At 40.3% G+C, this 18,836-nt stretch overlaps 1 protein-coding gene and 2 non-coding genes across 16 annotated transcripts in view; all 3 read right to left on the reverse strand.

Moving 5' to 3' along the window:
* Positions 1-238: 238 nt before the first annotated feature.
* Ccnb1ip1 (cyclin B1 interacting protein 1) overlaps positions 239-18,836 on the reverse strand; it is a 30,889-nt gene continuing 12,291 nt past the window's right edge. For 4 of the 14 annotated variants that reach the window (XM_042701119.1, XM_042701118.1, XM_042701121.1 and 1 more), the window contains exons 3-7: positions 16,162-16,236; positions 10,874-10,919; positions 7,035-7,361; positions 4,198-4,531; positions 239-1,082 (exon numbers count right to left, since the gene is read on the reverse strand). In XM_042701119.1, coding sequence (XP_042557053.1) covers positions 880-1,082; positions 4,198-4,531; positions 7,035-7,331 — 834 coding nt within the window. In that variant the 5' untranslated portion in view covers positions 7,332-7,361; positions 10,874-10,919; positions 16,162-16,236 and the 3' untranslated portion in view covers positions 239-879. Of the gene's footprint in view, positions 1,083-4,197; positions 4,532-7,034; positions 7,362-8,458; positions 8,591-8,722; positions 8,897-10,873; positions 10,920-15,007; positions 15,026-15,057; positions 15,104-16,161; positions 16,237-17,188; positions 17,273-18,836 lie in introns of those variants that run through there. The other 10 variants (XM_042701120.1, XM_042701127.1, XM_042701131.1 and 7 more) reach the window with 10 other exon arrangements.
* Positions 13,582-13,728, reverse strand: LOC122126635. The gene has a single exon (XR_006150984.1). It is a non-coding gene; the product is annotated as a small nucleolar RNA SNORA79 (small nucleolar RNA).
* LOC122126636 lies at positions 15,912-15,989 on the reverse strand. The gene has a single exon (XR_006150985.1). It is a non-coding gene; the product is annotated as a small nucleolar RNA SNORD126 (small nucleolar RNA).

An 18,836-nucleotide genomic window follows, 5' to 3' on the forward strand; every position in this document is an offset into this window, starting at 1 on the left:
CTAAGCAAGAGTGCCAGACCCTCAAATAAGAATACACAGGAAAGAATTCTTTGTACTATCATCTGTAAAATCTCATTTAAGCTGTGCAATGGGGATGGATTTTTCCTTTTAACTATGGAGTACAGAAAAGCTAATTGAAGAAATTTTACACTGTAGTAATAAAACTAAATCTCTTGTCAACACAAGTTTCTACAATAATGCATTCCTAAATAAATCCATAAGAGACCAAGACCACTAGTGATAAAAAAATTTGCAACTTTTATTTTAAAGCAATGACAAAAACTTCAGAACTACCAATGTAAATTATTTTTAACATTCTGTCATTCACTGGCATGAATCTACCGCCAAACAAGTTAATATAAATGCAAATACATAAACATATAAAATGCCCACAACTAAACAGTAATCCAATCAACCAGCCATCATTTTATAAGGCCAAAATCTTCACATAAATGTACCGGCAAACACAGCAATGTATCAATGAACACACATATACATATGAGAATAAATACCAGAATCAGCCAAAGACATGTAGACAGAACAGTGGTGCTAATACACATATGCATTAACACACAGATTGGCCAAAACCTGCCAAGCTGAAACAGTGATTTACTAGGACATACAATGTTGTGACCTTTTTACCAGTGATGAAAATTGAATTCAACTAGTAAATAAAACAGATTAATGGAATGCTGCTCATGTGTTAAAGACAAGGCAATGAGATACTACAGCCATCCATCCCACTAACAATGAGTTTCTTGAATCTGAAATACAACGTCAACCTCACAGACTTAATAGCATAAGGAAGTGGGTTACTTCTATTTAAAATAAAGATTATAATGAAATTACAGAAAGCAGAGAAACACTGTGTAAAGCAAGTTAAATTCTTTTCACTTTGAAGGCCCTGCTAGAGATTTGCTGCTGCTCTGACTCATGACTGTGAGATGCAAAACTAAAAAAGCTGTTACTGGGTTCAGGTGCTGTGGGAGAACCCACAAAAAATGGTCTGAATTGAAAATCTTCATCTCCACCACCCCGATTTCGAATTGGTGTATTGTCCAAAGGAAACTTGGAGTTGTTCCCTAGAGAGAAAAAATTAGGGAAGGGTATAATCATTTATTTCCTCATAGATCTTTAGGAACAAATATTACAACCATAACATTCAATAAAATGCTTACATAATTCAATTATTATGAGATGAATAAACTACAGACCTAACTACTAGGTGAAAACTACATCCCTCCCCTTAACCATAGAATATACTATACCTGATTTCCTGAGTTTCAAAGATAGATATGACCTTATCACAGAAAATAATTTAACACACTGATATGTCTATAGTAGAGCTAGAATTTGATAGCACAATTCTGTTCATTTATTAACTAGGTTTTTTGGAATTTTGGTTTTCCTTTTTCTTTCAATTTTGTTATTATTATAGAGGCAATGTACAGAGGAAGTACAGAAATATAAGTCAGAAAATGAGTAAATTTCTATTTGGACAATGTCACCCCTTCCCTAATTTGTTTTTTGTTTTGTTGTGCAGGGTTTTTGGTCAGCTATGAAACTTGAACTCAGGGCCTGGGCACTGTCCCTGATATATCTTTTGCTCAAGGTTAGTGATCTACCACTTTAAGCTATAGCTTTACTTCCAGATTTTTTGGTAGTTAACTGGAGATAAAAGTCCACCAACTTTGTTGCCCAAGTTGGCTTTGAACCTTGTTCTTAAGATCTCAGTCTCCTGAGTAGCTATGATTACAGACATAAGCCACCAGCACCTGGCTGTTAGCTACTTAATCTATTTTAAAGGAATTAATTTTTTGTCCTAACTTTTACAAAAAAATTTAAAATACTACTAAATACATTCTAGGAAATAAGACACCTTTAAAATGTTGACATATAACAAAAACCAGTATTTCTCAATATAGGCTTAAGAAAAATCACAATGGATCTGATTAAACATTTAGCTACTTCTACTAAACCATTCCATGGCTTTTACAGATAATAAAGTCAGGCAAGTGTCTCACACCTCTAAGGTTTAAAATATGGTTTAAAAGATAAGAGTGCCCTGAAGTAGCAAGCTCTGAGGTTCAAACCCGGCTACTGGCCAAAAAAAGGTAACAAAAGGAAAGTGACTCCATCAAATGTGCTAAAGGTGAAAGTCTGTGACACTCTTATTGAAAGTAGAGCTGTGGCTCAAATGGTAGAGCACTAACCTTGAGCAAAAGCAGCTCAGGGACAGTGCCCAGGCTCTGAATTCAAGACCCAGACCTGCACCCAAAAAAAAAAAAAAAATGGTTAAGAGAATAAGCTGCATGATCTTGACCAAGTCACACAGCTTTCTGTACCTCAGATTTTTTATTTGCCCACAGAGATCTTTGCAGATTACACGTAAACATGTGAAACAACAGTGCTGAGAATGTAATAAAGAATCTTAAAAATGGCAGCTAAGTATTTATTCTGTAACTAAATCGATTTTAAAGTACAATTTTTAAAAACTGCTCAAAATAATTTACATCTGCGGGGCTGGGAAAGTGGCTCAGTGGTAGAGTGCTTGCCTTGCATGCATGAGGCCCTCGATTCGATTCCCCAGCACCACATAAGCAGAAAAAGCCAGAAGTGGGGCTGAGGCTCAAGTGGTAGGGCCCTGGTCTACAGCTGAAGAGCTGGGGGACAGCACCCAGGCCCAGAGTTCAGGCCCCACAACCGACAAAAAATAAATAAATAAAAATAATTTATATCTGCCAGGCATCGGTGGCTCATGCCTGTAATCCTAGCTACTAAGGAAGCTGAGATCTGAGGATCACAGTTCAAAGCCAGGCTGGGCAGGAAAGTCCATGAGACTCTTAAACCACCAGAAAACTGGAAGTGATACTGTGGCTCAAGTGGTAGAGTGCTAGCCTTGAGCTGAAGAGCTGAAGGACAGTGTCCAGACCCAGAGTTTAAGCCCCACAACCAACAAAATAATAATAATAATAATAATAATTTCTATGTAATCAAATATACTAATAAAAGCAATGCTGCACTGCTGAAGACATGGATAAAAAATACATGAGCCTACCATCAGTGGAGTCAACACTGACTACTTTGAACTATGTAAGGTTCACTGTAAACACTCACGGATTTAAACAACCTACTCTTGCCAGAAGTGGTGCTGTGGCTCAAGTGGTAGAATAGTAGTCGAGCACAGAGAGGCTCAGGGACAAAGCCTGGGCCCTGAATTCAAGCCCCAGGACCAGCAAAAAATAATAAAAATAAAAACGGTCTTCTCACCTTACTTCATTGTTGGTGGGAATGTAAACTTGTTCAACCACTTTGGAAAGCAGTATGGAGGTTCCTCAAAAGACTTCACATAGAACTCCCCTATGACCCAGCAATCCCACTTTTGGGCATTTACCCTAATGTTTACAAACAAGACCACACTAAAGCTACCAGCACAACTATGTTTATTGCAGCATTATTTACCATAGCTAAGATATGGAACCAACCCAGATGCCCCTCAGTAGATGAATGGATCAAGAAAATGTGGTATATATACACAATGGAATTCTATGCCTCCATCAGAAAGAATGACATTTCCCCATTTGTTAGGAAATGGAAAGGCTTGGAAAAAATTATATTAAGTGAAGTAAGCCAGGCCCAAAGAAACATAGGTCCCATGGTTTCCCTTATTTGCAATATCTAGTATAGGTATGAGTCAAGCGGAAAAAGTCAGATAATGTGATGTTAGGAAAACGAACCCTCAAATATGTATTTTAATGTTTTTGTTTCTTTCATGCATGTGTTTCTAACGCATTTATAAGATTATTTCTTTGTTGCTTTGTATGTCCCTCCCCCACAGTGTAACCCCCGCTTTCACTATATTTGATGTCAGTATAACATGTGGAGGAGACGGGGACAAACAAGTCGTTTAAGGATTCAGGTGGACCTGTTGCAACAATGAGAAGTACAAAATGTCATGTCAAAACCAGCTTTACAATGTCGGTGGGGGGGGGGGGTATGATTGGGTGGGGGGAGGGGGGAGGCTGGGAAGGGAGGTGAAGGGTAAACAAAGGAGGAGGCTGCAATGCTTGGTAAGAAATGTATGCATTATCCTGCCCATGTAATTGTAACCCCTCTGTACAGTATGTTCTCAAATAAAATAAAATTTTAAAAAATATATATATATAGAAAAAAAAATTAAAAACGGTCTTCTCTTACCTACTGGGAAACCAAAGACACCAGACTGTGCAATCATAGATGGTTCAAGGGAGCTTTCTTGGTTAGCAATAGTGATATTTCGCAGCCTAAGGCTATCATAGAGGCCTTGGAGCTTTTGATACTGGCGATTGCGCTCCATAAGTTTCTCAGAGATGTCACTGAACTTTTTCTTGTATTCTTCTAACACTTTCTTCATAGAGGTGACCTCCCCTTTCATAGAGGTCAATTCTACATCCTTGCTCTGTATTTGCTGAGTATATATTTTCTCCATCTGTTTCAGATGGCTTTCAGCCTTGCTGAAATTGTATTCCTGATAGAGACGTTCCTGATGTACCTGTCCCAAGACCAAGAAAAATTTTTAAGATTAAAAAATACAAAGATATATTATAAAACATCAAAAGGAAAAGATCCTGATATAGGGATATCATAATATATAGAACCAGGTTAAAAAGCAATCAGAACAGTAAGATTATAAACATAACATTGTATTATTAAATGCATAGAAAAATACAAAGAAATTCTCTCAAACCACTACCATTAAAACACCAAAACAACAGCATGTCTTATTTAACAAGTGACTTCCATGCCATGATCTTGTTTAAGAAATCCTATTTCAGGAAGTGGCGCTGTAGATCAAGTGGTAGAGTGCTAGCCTTGAGCTGAAGAGCTGAGGGATAGTGCCCAGGCCCCACAACCCACAAAAAAAAAAAAAGACTGAGCTGGGAAGGTGGCTCAGTGGTAGAGCGCTTGCCTTGCATGCACAAGGCCCTGGATTCGATTCCTCAGCACCACATAAGAAAAAAGAAAAAAGCTGGAAGTGGTGCTGTGGCTCAAGTGGTAGAGCGCTAGCCTTGAGCTGAAGAGCTGAGGGACAGTGCCCAGGCCCAGAGTTCAGGACCCACAACCGGACCCAAAAAAAAAAAAAAAGACTGCCCAGGAAAATAGCCCCTTCCTCAAGAAGCTCACCTTCCAGTAAGCAAAGAAAGTCAACAAATAGCAGAGTAATTAATAAGTACATGAGAAAGAAAAGTGCTTTGAAAGAAGAGAAAGTAGCAGAGTTGGTAAGAGTATGCTGAAAAGGGGGGTGTATGGGCGGGGAAGACTCAATATATATGCCGTCTTATTGACAAAGACTTGAATAGCCTCGTGGTTAGCTACAGAATGAACATCTCAGGGAGAAAAGAAAATAAATAAATAAATAGAATAAAACAGGCTCTTCCTAGGCAATAAGGGAGAAATATTCTTTCTACCTGCTCAGCTAGTGAAGACTGGGACCAAATGCCATAGGGAACAAAGGAGAGGAAGTAAGCAGGGGAATAGGGTGGGGGACTGGGTTCAGGTCCTGCACAGCTTCTCAGGCCATTGAAGGACTTTGGACTTTACCCTGCATAGCTGGAAGTGATAAATGTGACTTCAGTGTGAATAGAACTTCTGTAGCCAAATGCTGAAAGCAAAATGGAGGGAGGAAAGCTGGAAAATGACCCAATCAGTGACAAAACTGCAAAGTGCAGGAATGTGATGAATTTTAGAGACAGTGACCCAGCATTTACTACAGCGTTAGGATGATGTTTAGAGAGAAAAGTTAATGAATGCAAGGAGTCTGGCTTGAGTCCCTGAAATGATGGAATTTCCATACATAGACATGGGGAAAAGTGGGCCAAGTAGACACAGACTCCAATAGTAAATATGCTGCATACAAGATGCCCAGAAGATTCTAGGACACATAGCTTGCCTTGGCACCTTCCTGGCTTTCCCATCCATACTTTAGTCCAGACATCTATAGTTAGTCCAAGGCCTCCTACAGTTCCCCTAACCACTCCAATCCAGCTCCAGCTTCTGACTGGTTATTCTTAACCAGTCTACCATGCTCTCCCCTACTCAGTTGCCAGATGTTAATCAGTCAGGAGTATTCAGGAGCATGATCCACCAACTCCAGTACTACCTGAACACGTGAGACAGGAACTAGCCAAGTCATCCAATATTGTCTTTGCTGCCCTGAACAAATGGCTGCCCTTTTTGCCATTTGTAGGCCCTCTGATAATATTTTTTCTTATTGTTCAGTCCTGGTTTCATAGGATTTCTTTCAGATTTCATCCGAAGACACATATGCACATTCATCACCAACGAACAATTACTGCTGCCTTCTTCTGGAAAGGACAGCTCTGCTCTGCCTTCTATACTAATGTCAAGGCCCTCTGCCAGCAGGAAGTAGCCAAAAAGAATCAGCACCCCTCTATAACTATCAATATTGGAATGTTAGATCTACCAGGGAAAAATGGCCCCTTCCCCTTTGTTCTACTTCCCTGCACATGTGGCCCTCCCCTAGGAACCCCAACCTAACACCTGTAACCCAGGTAACTGGCACCCTTAGGGGCAGTGGGATGTTCCCCCAGGCCTCTGAGGTCATATCTTCATCTGCCTCAGTCACTTCCTTTGGACCATGAGAGGCTCCCAGACTCTGAAGTCACTTCCACAGCCGCTGTGGCCATAACTTCTCCCCGACCTCCCCCTATATAATCTATCTCCATCAGTAGTTTTCCCCTCTACACACTTATGTTCTGCCAATAAACTCTTCTACATGAACAACCCTGTGGAGGTCTCCTTTCTCCAAAGCTTTCAATTAGTATGTGTGATACTGTCCTATTTTTACACAGAAAAGTGTGTATATAATATATATGCAAAAAAAATCTGAGTAAAGGATTTTTCTTCCTTTCAAATTTACACAAAACATTATTCGTAATTTTGTAAGCAACTTACTAAAATTTTCCATGCATATATAAAAATAAGAACCAGTGTATAATATAAACTCCCAAAGAGAAATTAACATACAAACAAACCTGATATGTCCAGAAGGCCAGTGCTCGGGAACTAATGTCCAACACAATCTCTGGTCTCAGCCCTGCTAATACCATAGCTTTATATTCCTCTGATGGACTGAGTTCTGTGCGGACGATATCTAGTTTTCCAGAAAGGGTACTGTTACAGGCAGGGCAGATAGCTGGTGAACGACTAAACTCACCACTACCATGCTGATCACAGAAGATGTGAGAGCAGGCAGTAACCCATGCATACCCAGAGAGTTTGCAGCGACACTTTCGGTAATTACAAAGCAGCATATCTTCACACAAAGACATGATAAGGAGGTTGTCAGATGCTGAGAAGTCCTAATAAGAGGTAAATGAAAAGGCAAGTAGGTCAAATTGCAATTAAAATAAACAAGTGAAAATATTTTACCAATATTGAGTATTTTGTTTTAGTATATATTATAATCAATATTGATTTCAGAAATCCAACAGTCTCTTTTGATGGCATAAAAAAAAAAAAAAGAAAAATTAAATATTCAGGTGATCCCAAAACTTACTTGAACTTATATTTACAAAACATAAAATTGATTTATTCTGAATTTTTTCAAAATGCTGTACGATGAAGTTGCATCCATCTAGTCTCTAATACTTCTTGTGCAGTCACTCCTTCCATAATCCTCAACCCCAATCTGGTTCCCTCACCTGACTCACATTTCCTACTTTCTTCATCACATACATAAGAGTGTGTATTGAGTGTTCCCTACACTGTTAACTGCTATTTGTCATTCACTATCCAAGCGAAAATTCATTCTTTGCTAGAATATTTTAGTACATCTCAGACTTAGCAAACGTAAAATTCCAAGCATGATTTCAGGCATTTCTTTGGAAAAATTACTAATTTCAACATTATTCACTGCTATGTTTTGACTTAAACGTTAAAAAAAAATATCCATTGGCTCACACCTATAATCCTACTTAATATCCCATCCAATTCAGGCAAGAAAGCCCACGACTTTTATTTCCAATTAACCACCAAAAAGCCAGTAGAACTGTAGCTCAAGCAGTAGAGAACCAGCCTGAGGTCAACTGGCAGAGTGCTAGCCTTGAGCAAAAAAGGCTCAGGTATAGGAGCCGGGAAGTTGGCTCTGTGGTAGAGTGCTCGCCTCGCACGCATGAGGCCCTAGACCACATAAACAGAAAAGGCCAGAAGTGGTGCTGTGGCTCAAGTGGTAAAGCACTAACCTTGAGCTGAAGAGCTGAGGGGCAGTGCCCAGGCCCAGAGTTCAGGCCCCATGACCGACAAAAACAAAAGTTCAGGTACATCCCTTAGTTCAAGCCTCAGAACGGGCACCAAAAATTAAAAAACTGCAGCCTGGGTCCCAGGGTCACTCACACAGATGCCTGCATCCGCTCCCACAGGTAAAAGTCATCTAGCAGCCCATAAGAGTAATTTTTACCTCCAGACCACAGAGTAAGCAGGAGCTAGAGCAGCTTTTCCCGGGGACCCTTCCCCCAGAAACTTGGGAGTGGCAGCCAACTTCCTATTCCCCACAACTGGGAAAATGCGCGCTTCTTCACGGCCGTACAACCTGGAGGCCAAATTTTTGAGAATAAACTCACAGAAAATTGTGAAAATTCCAACTTGCTCTCCACACTCAGCAAATAAAATAATGAGCACAACAATACGAATAAAATATGTGGCTAGAAGAGAAAAAACTTACAGCCAAACACCACCTCAGGAGCTCTGCTAACACGTGACCACCCGGCTGCTCTGACACTGAATCAGAGCGCGTGCGCAGAGCCGCGTGGTGCCTCCTGGGTAGCGAATATGCTGGGATAGATGGATGTTTGGGAGCTGGGAGGGAGCTGGATCTCACAAGGCGCAGGCGCGGGATCTGATATACAAGGACAGGATAGGAGGCCTGTAGGAGTGGGTCTCACAGAGCACAAGCTTGAGCGTGGGCTCACAAGGGGCCTCACCGCTAGCTGCAGCCAGTATGAGTACAGTTCATGAAGGGTGGGCAGGTAGGCAGCAAAGGCTTTGTAAGTAATCAGGAATAATTCTAGAAATTGTGTGACACTGGAAACAGTAACTTTTCCTTGACTCAGCATTACAAATATTCAGAAACTGCTTGAAAGAAAGTCATTTGGATCTGTTGGTCATACTTGGAGGTAATCAGGAGTCCAGATTTTGGCAGTACTAAAGCCTGAATTCAGGGCTGGGAAGGTGGCTCGGTGGTAGAGTGCTTGCCTTGCATGCATTAGACCCTGGGTTCGATTCCTTAGCACCACATACACAGAAAAAGCCAGAAGTGGCGCTGTGGCTCAAGTGTTAAAACACTCATCTTGAGCTGAACAGCTGAGGGACAGTGCCTAGGCCCTGAGTTCAAGCCCCATGACCGACAAAATAAATAAATAATAAAGCTTGAATTCGGGGCCTCAGGCTTGCTCGGCTTGCAAACTTACTCAGTTGGTGTGCCACGACTGAAGCCATGGCTCCTGACCTGGTGTTTCTTGATTATTTTTGGAGATGGGATCTCTAGGAATCTCCCACCAAGGCTGGTTTCCAACAGTCATTCTCTGGATCCCAGCATCCTCGGTAGCTAGCTCAGTATCCCTGACATTAAACTGGCAAAAGCCATATCATTTGGCTTGCTGATAGTCTTTAAAACAATGATACTGCTTTAGTCTAATGTTCTTACCTATCCCTTTGCTTTTGGATTTTGTGCTGTTTTTTTTTGTCAGTTATGGGGCTTAACTCAGGGCCTATGCACTGTCCTTGAGTGCTTTTGCTCAAGACAAGCATTCTACCGCTTGAACCACAGCTCCACTTCCAATTTTCTGGAGTCTCACAGACTTTCCTACCTGGACTGGCTTTGAACTGCAGTCCTCAGATTTCAGCTTTCTGAGTAGCTAGGAGACAGGGCAAACCACTTCACTTTGCTTTTTAATGCTTACCTCTAACAATAATGATTTTTTAAATATACAGACTTATGAGATCAGACTTAAATGTGACTGAGAGGGGCTGAAGAGTACTCAGGTTTCAAACCTTAATGCTCACTTTTGGAGCCATCTTTCCATTTTCAGGATGTCACCCTAAATGAATTAGTAACCAATTCCATCAGCCACACTATGGATAACATGCTACAAAGCTTTTCTGCAAGATGTGAATCCATTAAACTTTTTTCCTTCAAACAAAAACCTTCTCTACTTAAGCAGCATTTTATTACTAATTTAATGCTACTGTCCCAAGTTGCAGTCAAGTAACATAGTAAGTCCATATATAAGCTGTGTGCTCCTACCACATTATTTTGGCTAATTAGGTCTTTGGTACATTTTCTGGTTTCAACTATGCCAAATATAGAAATATTTAAGTATAAAAAAGCATGATCTCATTGAAAATTTAAAAAGATTGCATAGCATTCAAATTTCAACTCCATACCTAACTGTAGTCCTACCCAAGTCATATCTTAATTATAATATAAATCTCTTCTTGGTGATGTGTCCCAGTAGCACATAGGTGAATTTGTTAAAATTAAAATTATATATATGTAAGTACAAGTATAAATAAATTTAGTTACCCCTACCTAACATGAAGAATCTGAATAGGGCTGGGAATGTGGCTTAGTGGTAGAGTGCTTACCTAGCATGCATGAAACCCTAGGTTTGATTCCTCAGTATCACATAAACAGAAAAAGCCAGAAGTGGCACTGTAGTTCAAGTGGTAGGTAGGGCACTAGCCTTGAGCTGAAGAGCTGAGGGACAGTGCCCAGCAAGGCCAGCGCCCAGACCCAGAGTTCAGCCCCCCACGACTGACAAAAAAAAAAAAAATTGTGCAGGAAAGTATGTATGACTCACATTAGTAAACCTACCTTCTTGGGGAGACTGATATCTGGAGGCCTGAAATTCAAGGCCAGCCTAGGAAGAAAAACTTATTATTAGACACTTTCACAACCAAGTGGATGCTGTCTTCTATGCCTGCTATAGCTAAACTTGGAAGGCTAATAGAGGTAGGATTAAGACCCTATCTCAAAGGTAATCAGGAAAACTCAGGATTAGAACTGTCACTAATGACTAGTGCCTGTAATCCTAACTACTCAGAAGGCTGAGATCTGAGAATCATTATTTAAAGGCAGCTGGCATAGGAAAATCCAGGAGACTACCAAAAAGGCTTAAGTACAACTGTGGCCCAAACAGTTGAGTGCTATCTTTGAACAAAAAGCTAAGGACAGCACCCATGCCCTGGGTTCAAGCCCCAAGACTGGCACAAAACAAAACAAAAAAAAGCTGGAGATGTGGTTGGGTGGTAAGAACACCTATTTCAGCAAATACAAGATGTACTCAAATCTCAGCAACAGAAAAAAAAATCTATTAATAAAACTATACATAAGAAAAATATGGGCTGGGAAGGTGGCTCAGTGGTAGAGCACTTGCCTTGCATGCCAGAGGCCTTGGGTTCAATTCCTCAGCACCACATAAGCAAAAAAGAAAAAAGCCAGAAGTGGCGCTGTGGCTCAAGGGGTAGAGCGCTAGTCTTGAGCTGAAGAGCTGAGGGACAGCTCCCAGGCCCAAAGTTCAAGCCCCACGACCAGAACAAAAAAAGAAAAAAAAAAGAAAATTTGTAGGCTCTATTTTAAAAATCAACTTACTTTTTTCATATTTCTCAATATGTAGCTGATTTGACAATCATTCTTCACTTACTCTAAAGGATCAAACACCAAACACCATAATCACATATTAAGAGGATCTATGTGTACTCACTTTAACATACACATATAATTATTATCTATCAGTCCAAGTACCAGTTAGTTCATGTATTGCAATTAAAACAGTTGCTATTTCCAACAATGTTTTTAGATCACGGAAAAAAAAATGAATCAATGAAGATTTCTTTAGTATTTCTTCTGGGTCAGATATTAGGATCTAGGAATAATAGAAAATATTACTCTTTTTCTTGCCACCTTTTACATTTTACAGGGTGATTCAGTAAAAACACTTCTAGCTTTCATCTTTACCATGTATTTTGGGGCTGGCAACTTAGCTCAATAGTAGAGCACTTGCCTGCCAGATGTTTAATTCCCCAGCCACATACAATCATCTACCTTTATGTTGTAAAGAAAGTTTGGGAGTGTTTTTGTTTTTGTTTTCTATTTTTTGCCAGGCCTCAGGCTTGAACTCAGGGCCTGGGCACTTTTCCTGAGCTTCTTTTGCTCAAGGCTAGGACTCTACCACTTGAACCACAGTGCCACTTCCAGTTTTTTTCTGTTTATATGGTGCTAAGGAATAGAACCCAGGGCTTCATGCATTCTAGGCAAGCCCTCTGCCACTAAGCCACACTCCCAGCCCAAGAAAGTTATTTTTAAACTTCCTTGAAATGTGAGATATACTAAAAAAAATTCAGTAAAACATTATGATACAAACATTTTTGATTCAAAGTATAATGTTTTAGCAACACCCAGTATCAATTGACTATAGCTTTCTTTTATATAGCCTAAACCAGAGCTATTCAAATATTATCACAACCAAAGAATTTTCTAATTATATTACTGTATTAAATCTTCTTTTCAAGTACTTTTTTTTCCACCAGTGCTGGGGCTTCAACTCAGGGCCTTGTTCTCTGGTTTAACTTTCTCTCAAGATTGGTGCTCTTGCTGGGCTTATGCCAGTAATCCTAGCTACTCATGATCTGAAGATCATGGTTCAAAGCCAGCCCAGGCAGGAAAGTCCATTGACCCTTTTTTTTTTTTTTTTTTTTGTCGGTCGTGGGGCTTGAACTCTGGGCCTGGGCACTGTCCCTCAGCTCTTCAGCTCAAGGCAAGCACTCTACCACTTGAGCTACAGCGCCACTTCCGGTTTTCTGGTGGTTTATTGGAGATAGGAGTCTCACAGTCTCTCCTGCCCGGGCTGGCTTTGAACCGCGACCCTCAAATCTCAGCCTCCTGAGTAGCTAGGATTACAGGTGTGAGCCACCAGCGCCCCGGCTCCATTTTTTTGACACTCTAATCTCCGATAAACCACTCAGAAAACCAGAAGTGGCAGTGTGGTTCAAGTTGTAGAGTGCTAGCTTTGAGCTGAAAGCTGAGGGACAGCATTCAGGTCCAGAGTTCAAGCTCCATGACCAACAACAAAAAAAAGATTGGTGCTCTACCTCTCAGAGAGCCACACTTCTACTCTGGCATTTTGGTGAGAGAAGTCTCAAGGACTTTCCTGCCCAAGCTGGCCTCAAACTGTGATCCTATCCTCAGCTCTCACCCCCCTAAGTAGCTAGGATTACAGCTAGGCCACCAGCACACAGTTAAAAATACATTTTTTGGTTTTGTTTTGTGCCAGTCCTGGGCTTGAAACCAGAGCTTGGGCACTGTACCAGAATGGTTTTGCTCAAGGACAGCACTTTACCACTTGAGCCATACCTCCACATCTGGATTTTTGGTGGTTAATTGGAGAGAAGAATCTCAGAGACTTTCCTTCTGAGCTGGTTTAAAACTGTGATCCTTAGATCTAAGCCTCTTATAGGATTACAGGGCCTGAGCCACCAGCACCAGCTCAAAGGTACATTTAAAATCTAGAATTACTACCTGCTTTTTGTTTGACTCTGCAAAAATCAGAAGGTCCTAATGGACAGCCACCCTGTCTTCATGGTGCCCTGAGTGAAGACAAGCCACTTTTGTATACGATGGACCAAAACCCCACTGCCTAAGCTCCAAGCAGTGAAAGGACCAGCCATTCAAAGTTTATCTCCAACTTACCTATTTTTAAGAAACACTTATAAAAATAAAAATACCAGAAATGCTCTTCTATGATAGGAATCATTACACTTAAATAAGAACTAGAAGAGAAAGTGAAGGAAAGGGTGACATTACCCAAGAAGCATTGTACTTACAACCTGAATTATGGAATTGTAACCACTTACCACAATTTAATAATAATAATAATAAAGAACTAGAAGACAGCATTACTGATTATTTGATATAGCTAGTAAAAAAAACAAGTTAATGTCAAAAAAGATCAACTAAGAAAATGGAATTGAGGGCTGGGAAGGTGGCTCAGTGGTTAAGCGCTTGCCTTGCATGCCTGAGGCCCTGGGTTCAATTTCTCAGCACCACATAAGCAAAAAGAAAAAAGCCGGAAGTGGCACTGTGGCTCAAGTGGTAGAGCGCTAGCCTTGAGCTGAAGAGCTGAGGGACAGCGCCCAGGCCCAGGTTCCGGCCCCACGACCGGACCCAAAAGAAAAAAAAAAAAGAAAATGGTATTGAGCCGGGCGCCGGTGGCTCACGCCTCTAAACCTAGCTACTCAGGGGGCTGAGATCTGAGGATGGAGGTTCAAAGCCAGCCCGGGCAGGAAAGACCATGAGACTCCTATCTCCAATAAACCACTAGGAAGCCGGAAGTAGCACTGTGGCTCAAGTGGTAGAGCGCTGGCATTGAGCTGAAGAGCTCAAGGACAGCGCCCCAGGCCCAGAGTTCAAGCCCCACGACCAACAAAAAAAATAAAATTAATAAAATTAAAAAATTTTTCAAAAAAATGCTATTGAAACTATAGATACAGATATATAGTCCTATTACCATACAATCTAATATACACATGAACTGATAATAAAATAGCTAACATTTATACAGCATTACAATGCTTTATAGTATTCTACACTCCATACATTTCTTTAATTCAATCTTTCCAATAATCACCCCTTAAGTCAGATAATATCATATTTTAAGACATAAAGTTAAGAGACTAAGGGGCTGGGAAAGTGGCTCAGTGGTAGAGCGCTTGCCTTGCATGCCTGAGGCCCTGGGTTCGATTCCTCAGCACCACATTAGCAAAAAGAAAAAAGCCGGAAGTGGCGCTGTGGCTCAAGTGCTAGCCTTGAGCTGAAGAGCTGAGGGACAGCGCCCAGGCCCAGAGTTCAAGCCCCACGACCAGACCCCCCCCCCAAAAAAAACAAACCAAAGTTAGGAGACTAAGAAGAAATATGTCACAAGAAAGTCTGAGACTCTTATCTCCAATTAACCTCCAGAAAAACAGGAAATGGTGCTTCGGCTCAATTGATAAACTGTTCACCTTGAGCTGAAGATCTCAGGGAAAGCACCCAGGACAAGACCCACAGCTGACAGGAAAAAAAAAAAAAACGGAAAAAAAATAATTTAGGCAGAAATATATTATTGGTCTATAAACTATTTTTAAATTCATATGTCACTAACAGGATTTAAGAAACAAAGAACTCCCACTCATCTGGTTGAACCACTACTAAATATCCCCATGCTGCTGATCACATATATGGTATATAACATGTGAACACCGTTATATGTTACAGACTGTGATAGACAATTTGCTCCAGGAAAGTTAGAATGAACTTGTGACTTTAAATGAGCATCATTATTCCACAATACTGTGAAATTCCGGAAATTATGTAATCACTTAATCACAATAAAAAAAAAAGAACCTCGGGGAAGGGGGGGAGGGAGGGGATGGTAGGGGGAAAACAATGGAGGGGGTAACAATGTTCAAGAGGAAGTGTACTCATTACCTCACTCATGTAACTGTAACCCTCTGTATAGTATCTTTACAATAAAAAAAAATTCATATGTCATGAAAAGTCCATTTCAATAAATCTATCATAACCTTTAACTGACTATAGTATAGCCATTTATGATTTATAAGTAATCTTAGAGACTGATAAAATACAAACTGTCAACATAAATAACTGATAGAACAGTTACTAGTGGCTTTTCCTTTTTGTAGTGCTTAAAATTTTAGACCTTAGCTGTCTCAGAGATTATCCCAAAGATTAAAGTGCAAAGTCCAGGTCATAGTGCCAGATTCATAATTCCAAGATATAGGATTTATGTGTCACCACAGGCTACACTCCAGAGACTAACAAGCTGAATTCAATTTTAATCATTGCCCTTGGCTTTTGTCTGCTCAGAACATGTGTTTAACATCAGGTAGATCAGCTGAAACACGGACTAACATGCATTTCATCATGGCAAACTGGAAATGAATAAGGGCAAACACTCTGATTCTTTTTCAGTCAACCAGAAAAACATACAGCAAGGATTGAACTGGGATCTTCCTCAACTACAAAATTTCAGCCACACTAACACTGAGCGGATTCATACCTTTCAAGGGAAAACAAAATGTGTGTTTTTATAATCTTACAATTACCTCTGATATCAAATGAATGTCAACTTCATTCTAGAAATCAGGTTGAATAACAGAAACAGCCATCTAGTATCATCTCTGGGGGGAAAAAAGTAAATATACAAAGGTAAAAATTCATAATTCATACCAGCATACTCCACATCAAAACATGAAGAAAAGTAAAGTTACTGCCTTTCCTTTATTTAAATCTCCATTTAGTAAGAAAAATTATTTGAATTCAATGACTTTTAAAGTACCCAAGCTCACCATTTTTTTTTGGGGGGGGGGTCCGGTCATGGGGTCTGAACTCTGGGCCTGGGCACTGTTCCTCAGCTCTTCAGCTCAAGACTAGCGCTTTACCACTTTGAGCCACAGCGCCACTTCCGGCTTTTTTCTTTTTGCTTATGTGTTGCTGAGGAATCAAACCCAGGGCCTCAGGCATGCAAGGCAAGTGCTCTACTACTGAGCCACCTACCCAGCCCTTCCTGAGCTCTTTTGCTTAAGGCTAGCAATCTACCACTTGGAGCCACAGTGCCACTTCTGGTTTTCTGGTGGTTAATTAGAGATAAAAGCCTCATGTACTTTCCTGCCCAAGCTGGTTTTGAATTATAACCCTCAGATCTCAGCCTCTAGGATTATAGGCATGAGTCACCAGTGACGAGCTTAAGGAATTTTTAAAGATCAAATAAAATTATACAGTAAAGCTATCCAACCTGTAAAAGGCTATATAAGTCAACCATTTCACAATAAGTATGCAAAGAAGCCAGATAAGCCAAAACAAGTTTTTAAAACATTTTAATTGCTAAGACAATATTGCTTTAACCTTTTACTTTTAGTAATTCTGCCACAACAAACTAATTTCCCCTCCAAAAACAAAGCCATAACAAAACTTTAGAGAGGCAAGTAAGGCAGTACTTTGATTTGAATTCAGGACCTATCAATTGAACCATGCTCCTAACCCTTTTTTGCTTTAGTTGTTTTTCCCATAAGGTCTCATGTTTTTAACTGTGGTGGTGCTAAGACCGAAAGCAATCCTCCCACCTATACTTACCTGCATGAACGGGATTATAGGAGTAAGGCTCAGGCCTAATTTATTTGTTGAGATGAAAGCCCTTAACCTTTTGCTCTAGCTGGCCTCAAACTGGAAACCTCCTGACCTGTCTTCTTAGCAGCTAGGATTACTGGTGAAACAGCTTAAGATAGGAAAATACATAATTTTGAACCCTAGTTGACCACAAGATGGCAATAAGAGCTCTTATCTCATCCAGAGCCAAATATAATCTGAATTTGTAGGTAAAATACACACTGGGCTTGCAGTTCAATAATGTAAGCGATTTTCATACTGTTTCCTAAATCTTTCTTCACCTAAATCACTAACCATACTTTTTCTTTTTGTATATATGATTATTTAAGCTTCTCAGCTACAAAATCACAATTACATTTTTACCATGTTTCATTTCAAAACCATGCAGACATTAAAAAAAAAACCATAACTGGATATGGTAATCCCTCTGTGCTACACTTTAATAACAATAAGATATTAAATAAAAAATGTAAAACTGGAGAATAAAGTTGCAATCCTCAATTGCATAAAAATACATGCGTGCGTGCATGTGTGTGTGTGTGTCTGTGTGTGTATATAAAATTAAGGAAATTGAAGGAATGGGTTGGGTTTCATTGTATTGAGCCAGGCACCAGTGGCTCATGCCTGTAATCCTAGTTACTAAAAAGGCTAAGATCTGAGGATTACAGTTCCAAGCAAGCCTAGGCAGAAAAGTCCCCATGAGACAGATTCCTATCTCAATTGACCACACAAAAAATAAAAGTGAGCCAGGCACTGGTGGCTCACACCTGTTATCCTAGCTACTCAAGAGGCTGAGGATCAAAGCTCAAAGCCAGTGCAGGCAAGAAAGTCTGTGAGACTCCAAGCCAGAAAACCAGAAGTGTTTCTGTGGCTCAAAGTAATACAGCACTAGCCTTGGGCAAAAAAGCTCAGGGACAATGTCCAGGCCCTTAGTTATGGCCTCACAAACAACAACTAAAAAGAAAAGAATTTACTTATAGGGAAGATTGCTCTCAGACTGGTGAATTATGAGTTCAAGCCTAGTGTAGCTACATGAGACCCACTTTCACACAAAACAGTACGTTAACAAAAAAGACACCCTGAAGAAAAAAAAGCAGGTTTTAAACCACTAATCCTATCCCCTATAGTTCTAGCTACTCAGGAGGCTGAAACCTGAAGATTATGGCTCAAAGTGATTCTAGGCGGGAAAAGTTCATGAGATTCTTATCCCCAATTAATGACCAAAAAGCCAGAAGTGGAGCTTGGCTCAAGTGGTAAAACGCTAGCCTTTAGCAAGTACTAAGGGACAGTGCTCAGACCCCAAATTCAAGCCCTAGAGTCTATAGCTGCCTGCTAATAACTGCTCACTACATATAGCCATTAAAACTTCAAACTCCTCAGTCACACCATATTTTAATTGCTCAAAGCAACATGCTCTCATACAGTACAAATATAATACCTTCACAGAAAAAAAAAAAAAAAGCTAACAAAAGAATTTCTTTAAAACATGTACTATCTGTCAATCATAACTATTTTTTTTTTGGGGGGGGTTCGGTCGTGGGGCCTGAACTCTGGGTCTGGGCGCTGTCCCTCAGCTCTTCAGCTCAAGGCTAGCGCTCTACCACTCGAGCCACAG

Source organism: Dipodomys spectabilis, unplaced genomic scaffold (assembly GCF_019054845.1).
Source record: "Dipodomys spectabilis isolate Male_0828 unplaced genomic scaffold, ASM1905484v1 ptg000286l, whole genome shotgun sequence".
NCBI lineage: Eukaryota > Metazoa > Chordata > Mammalia > Rodentia > Heteromyidae > Dipodomys > Dipodomys spectabilis.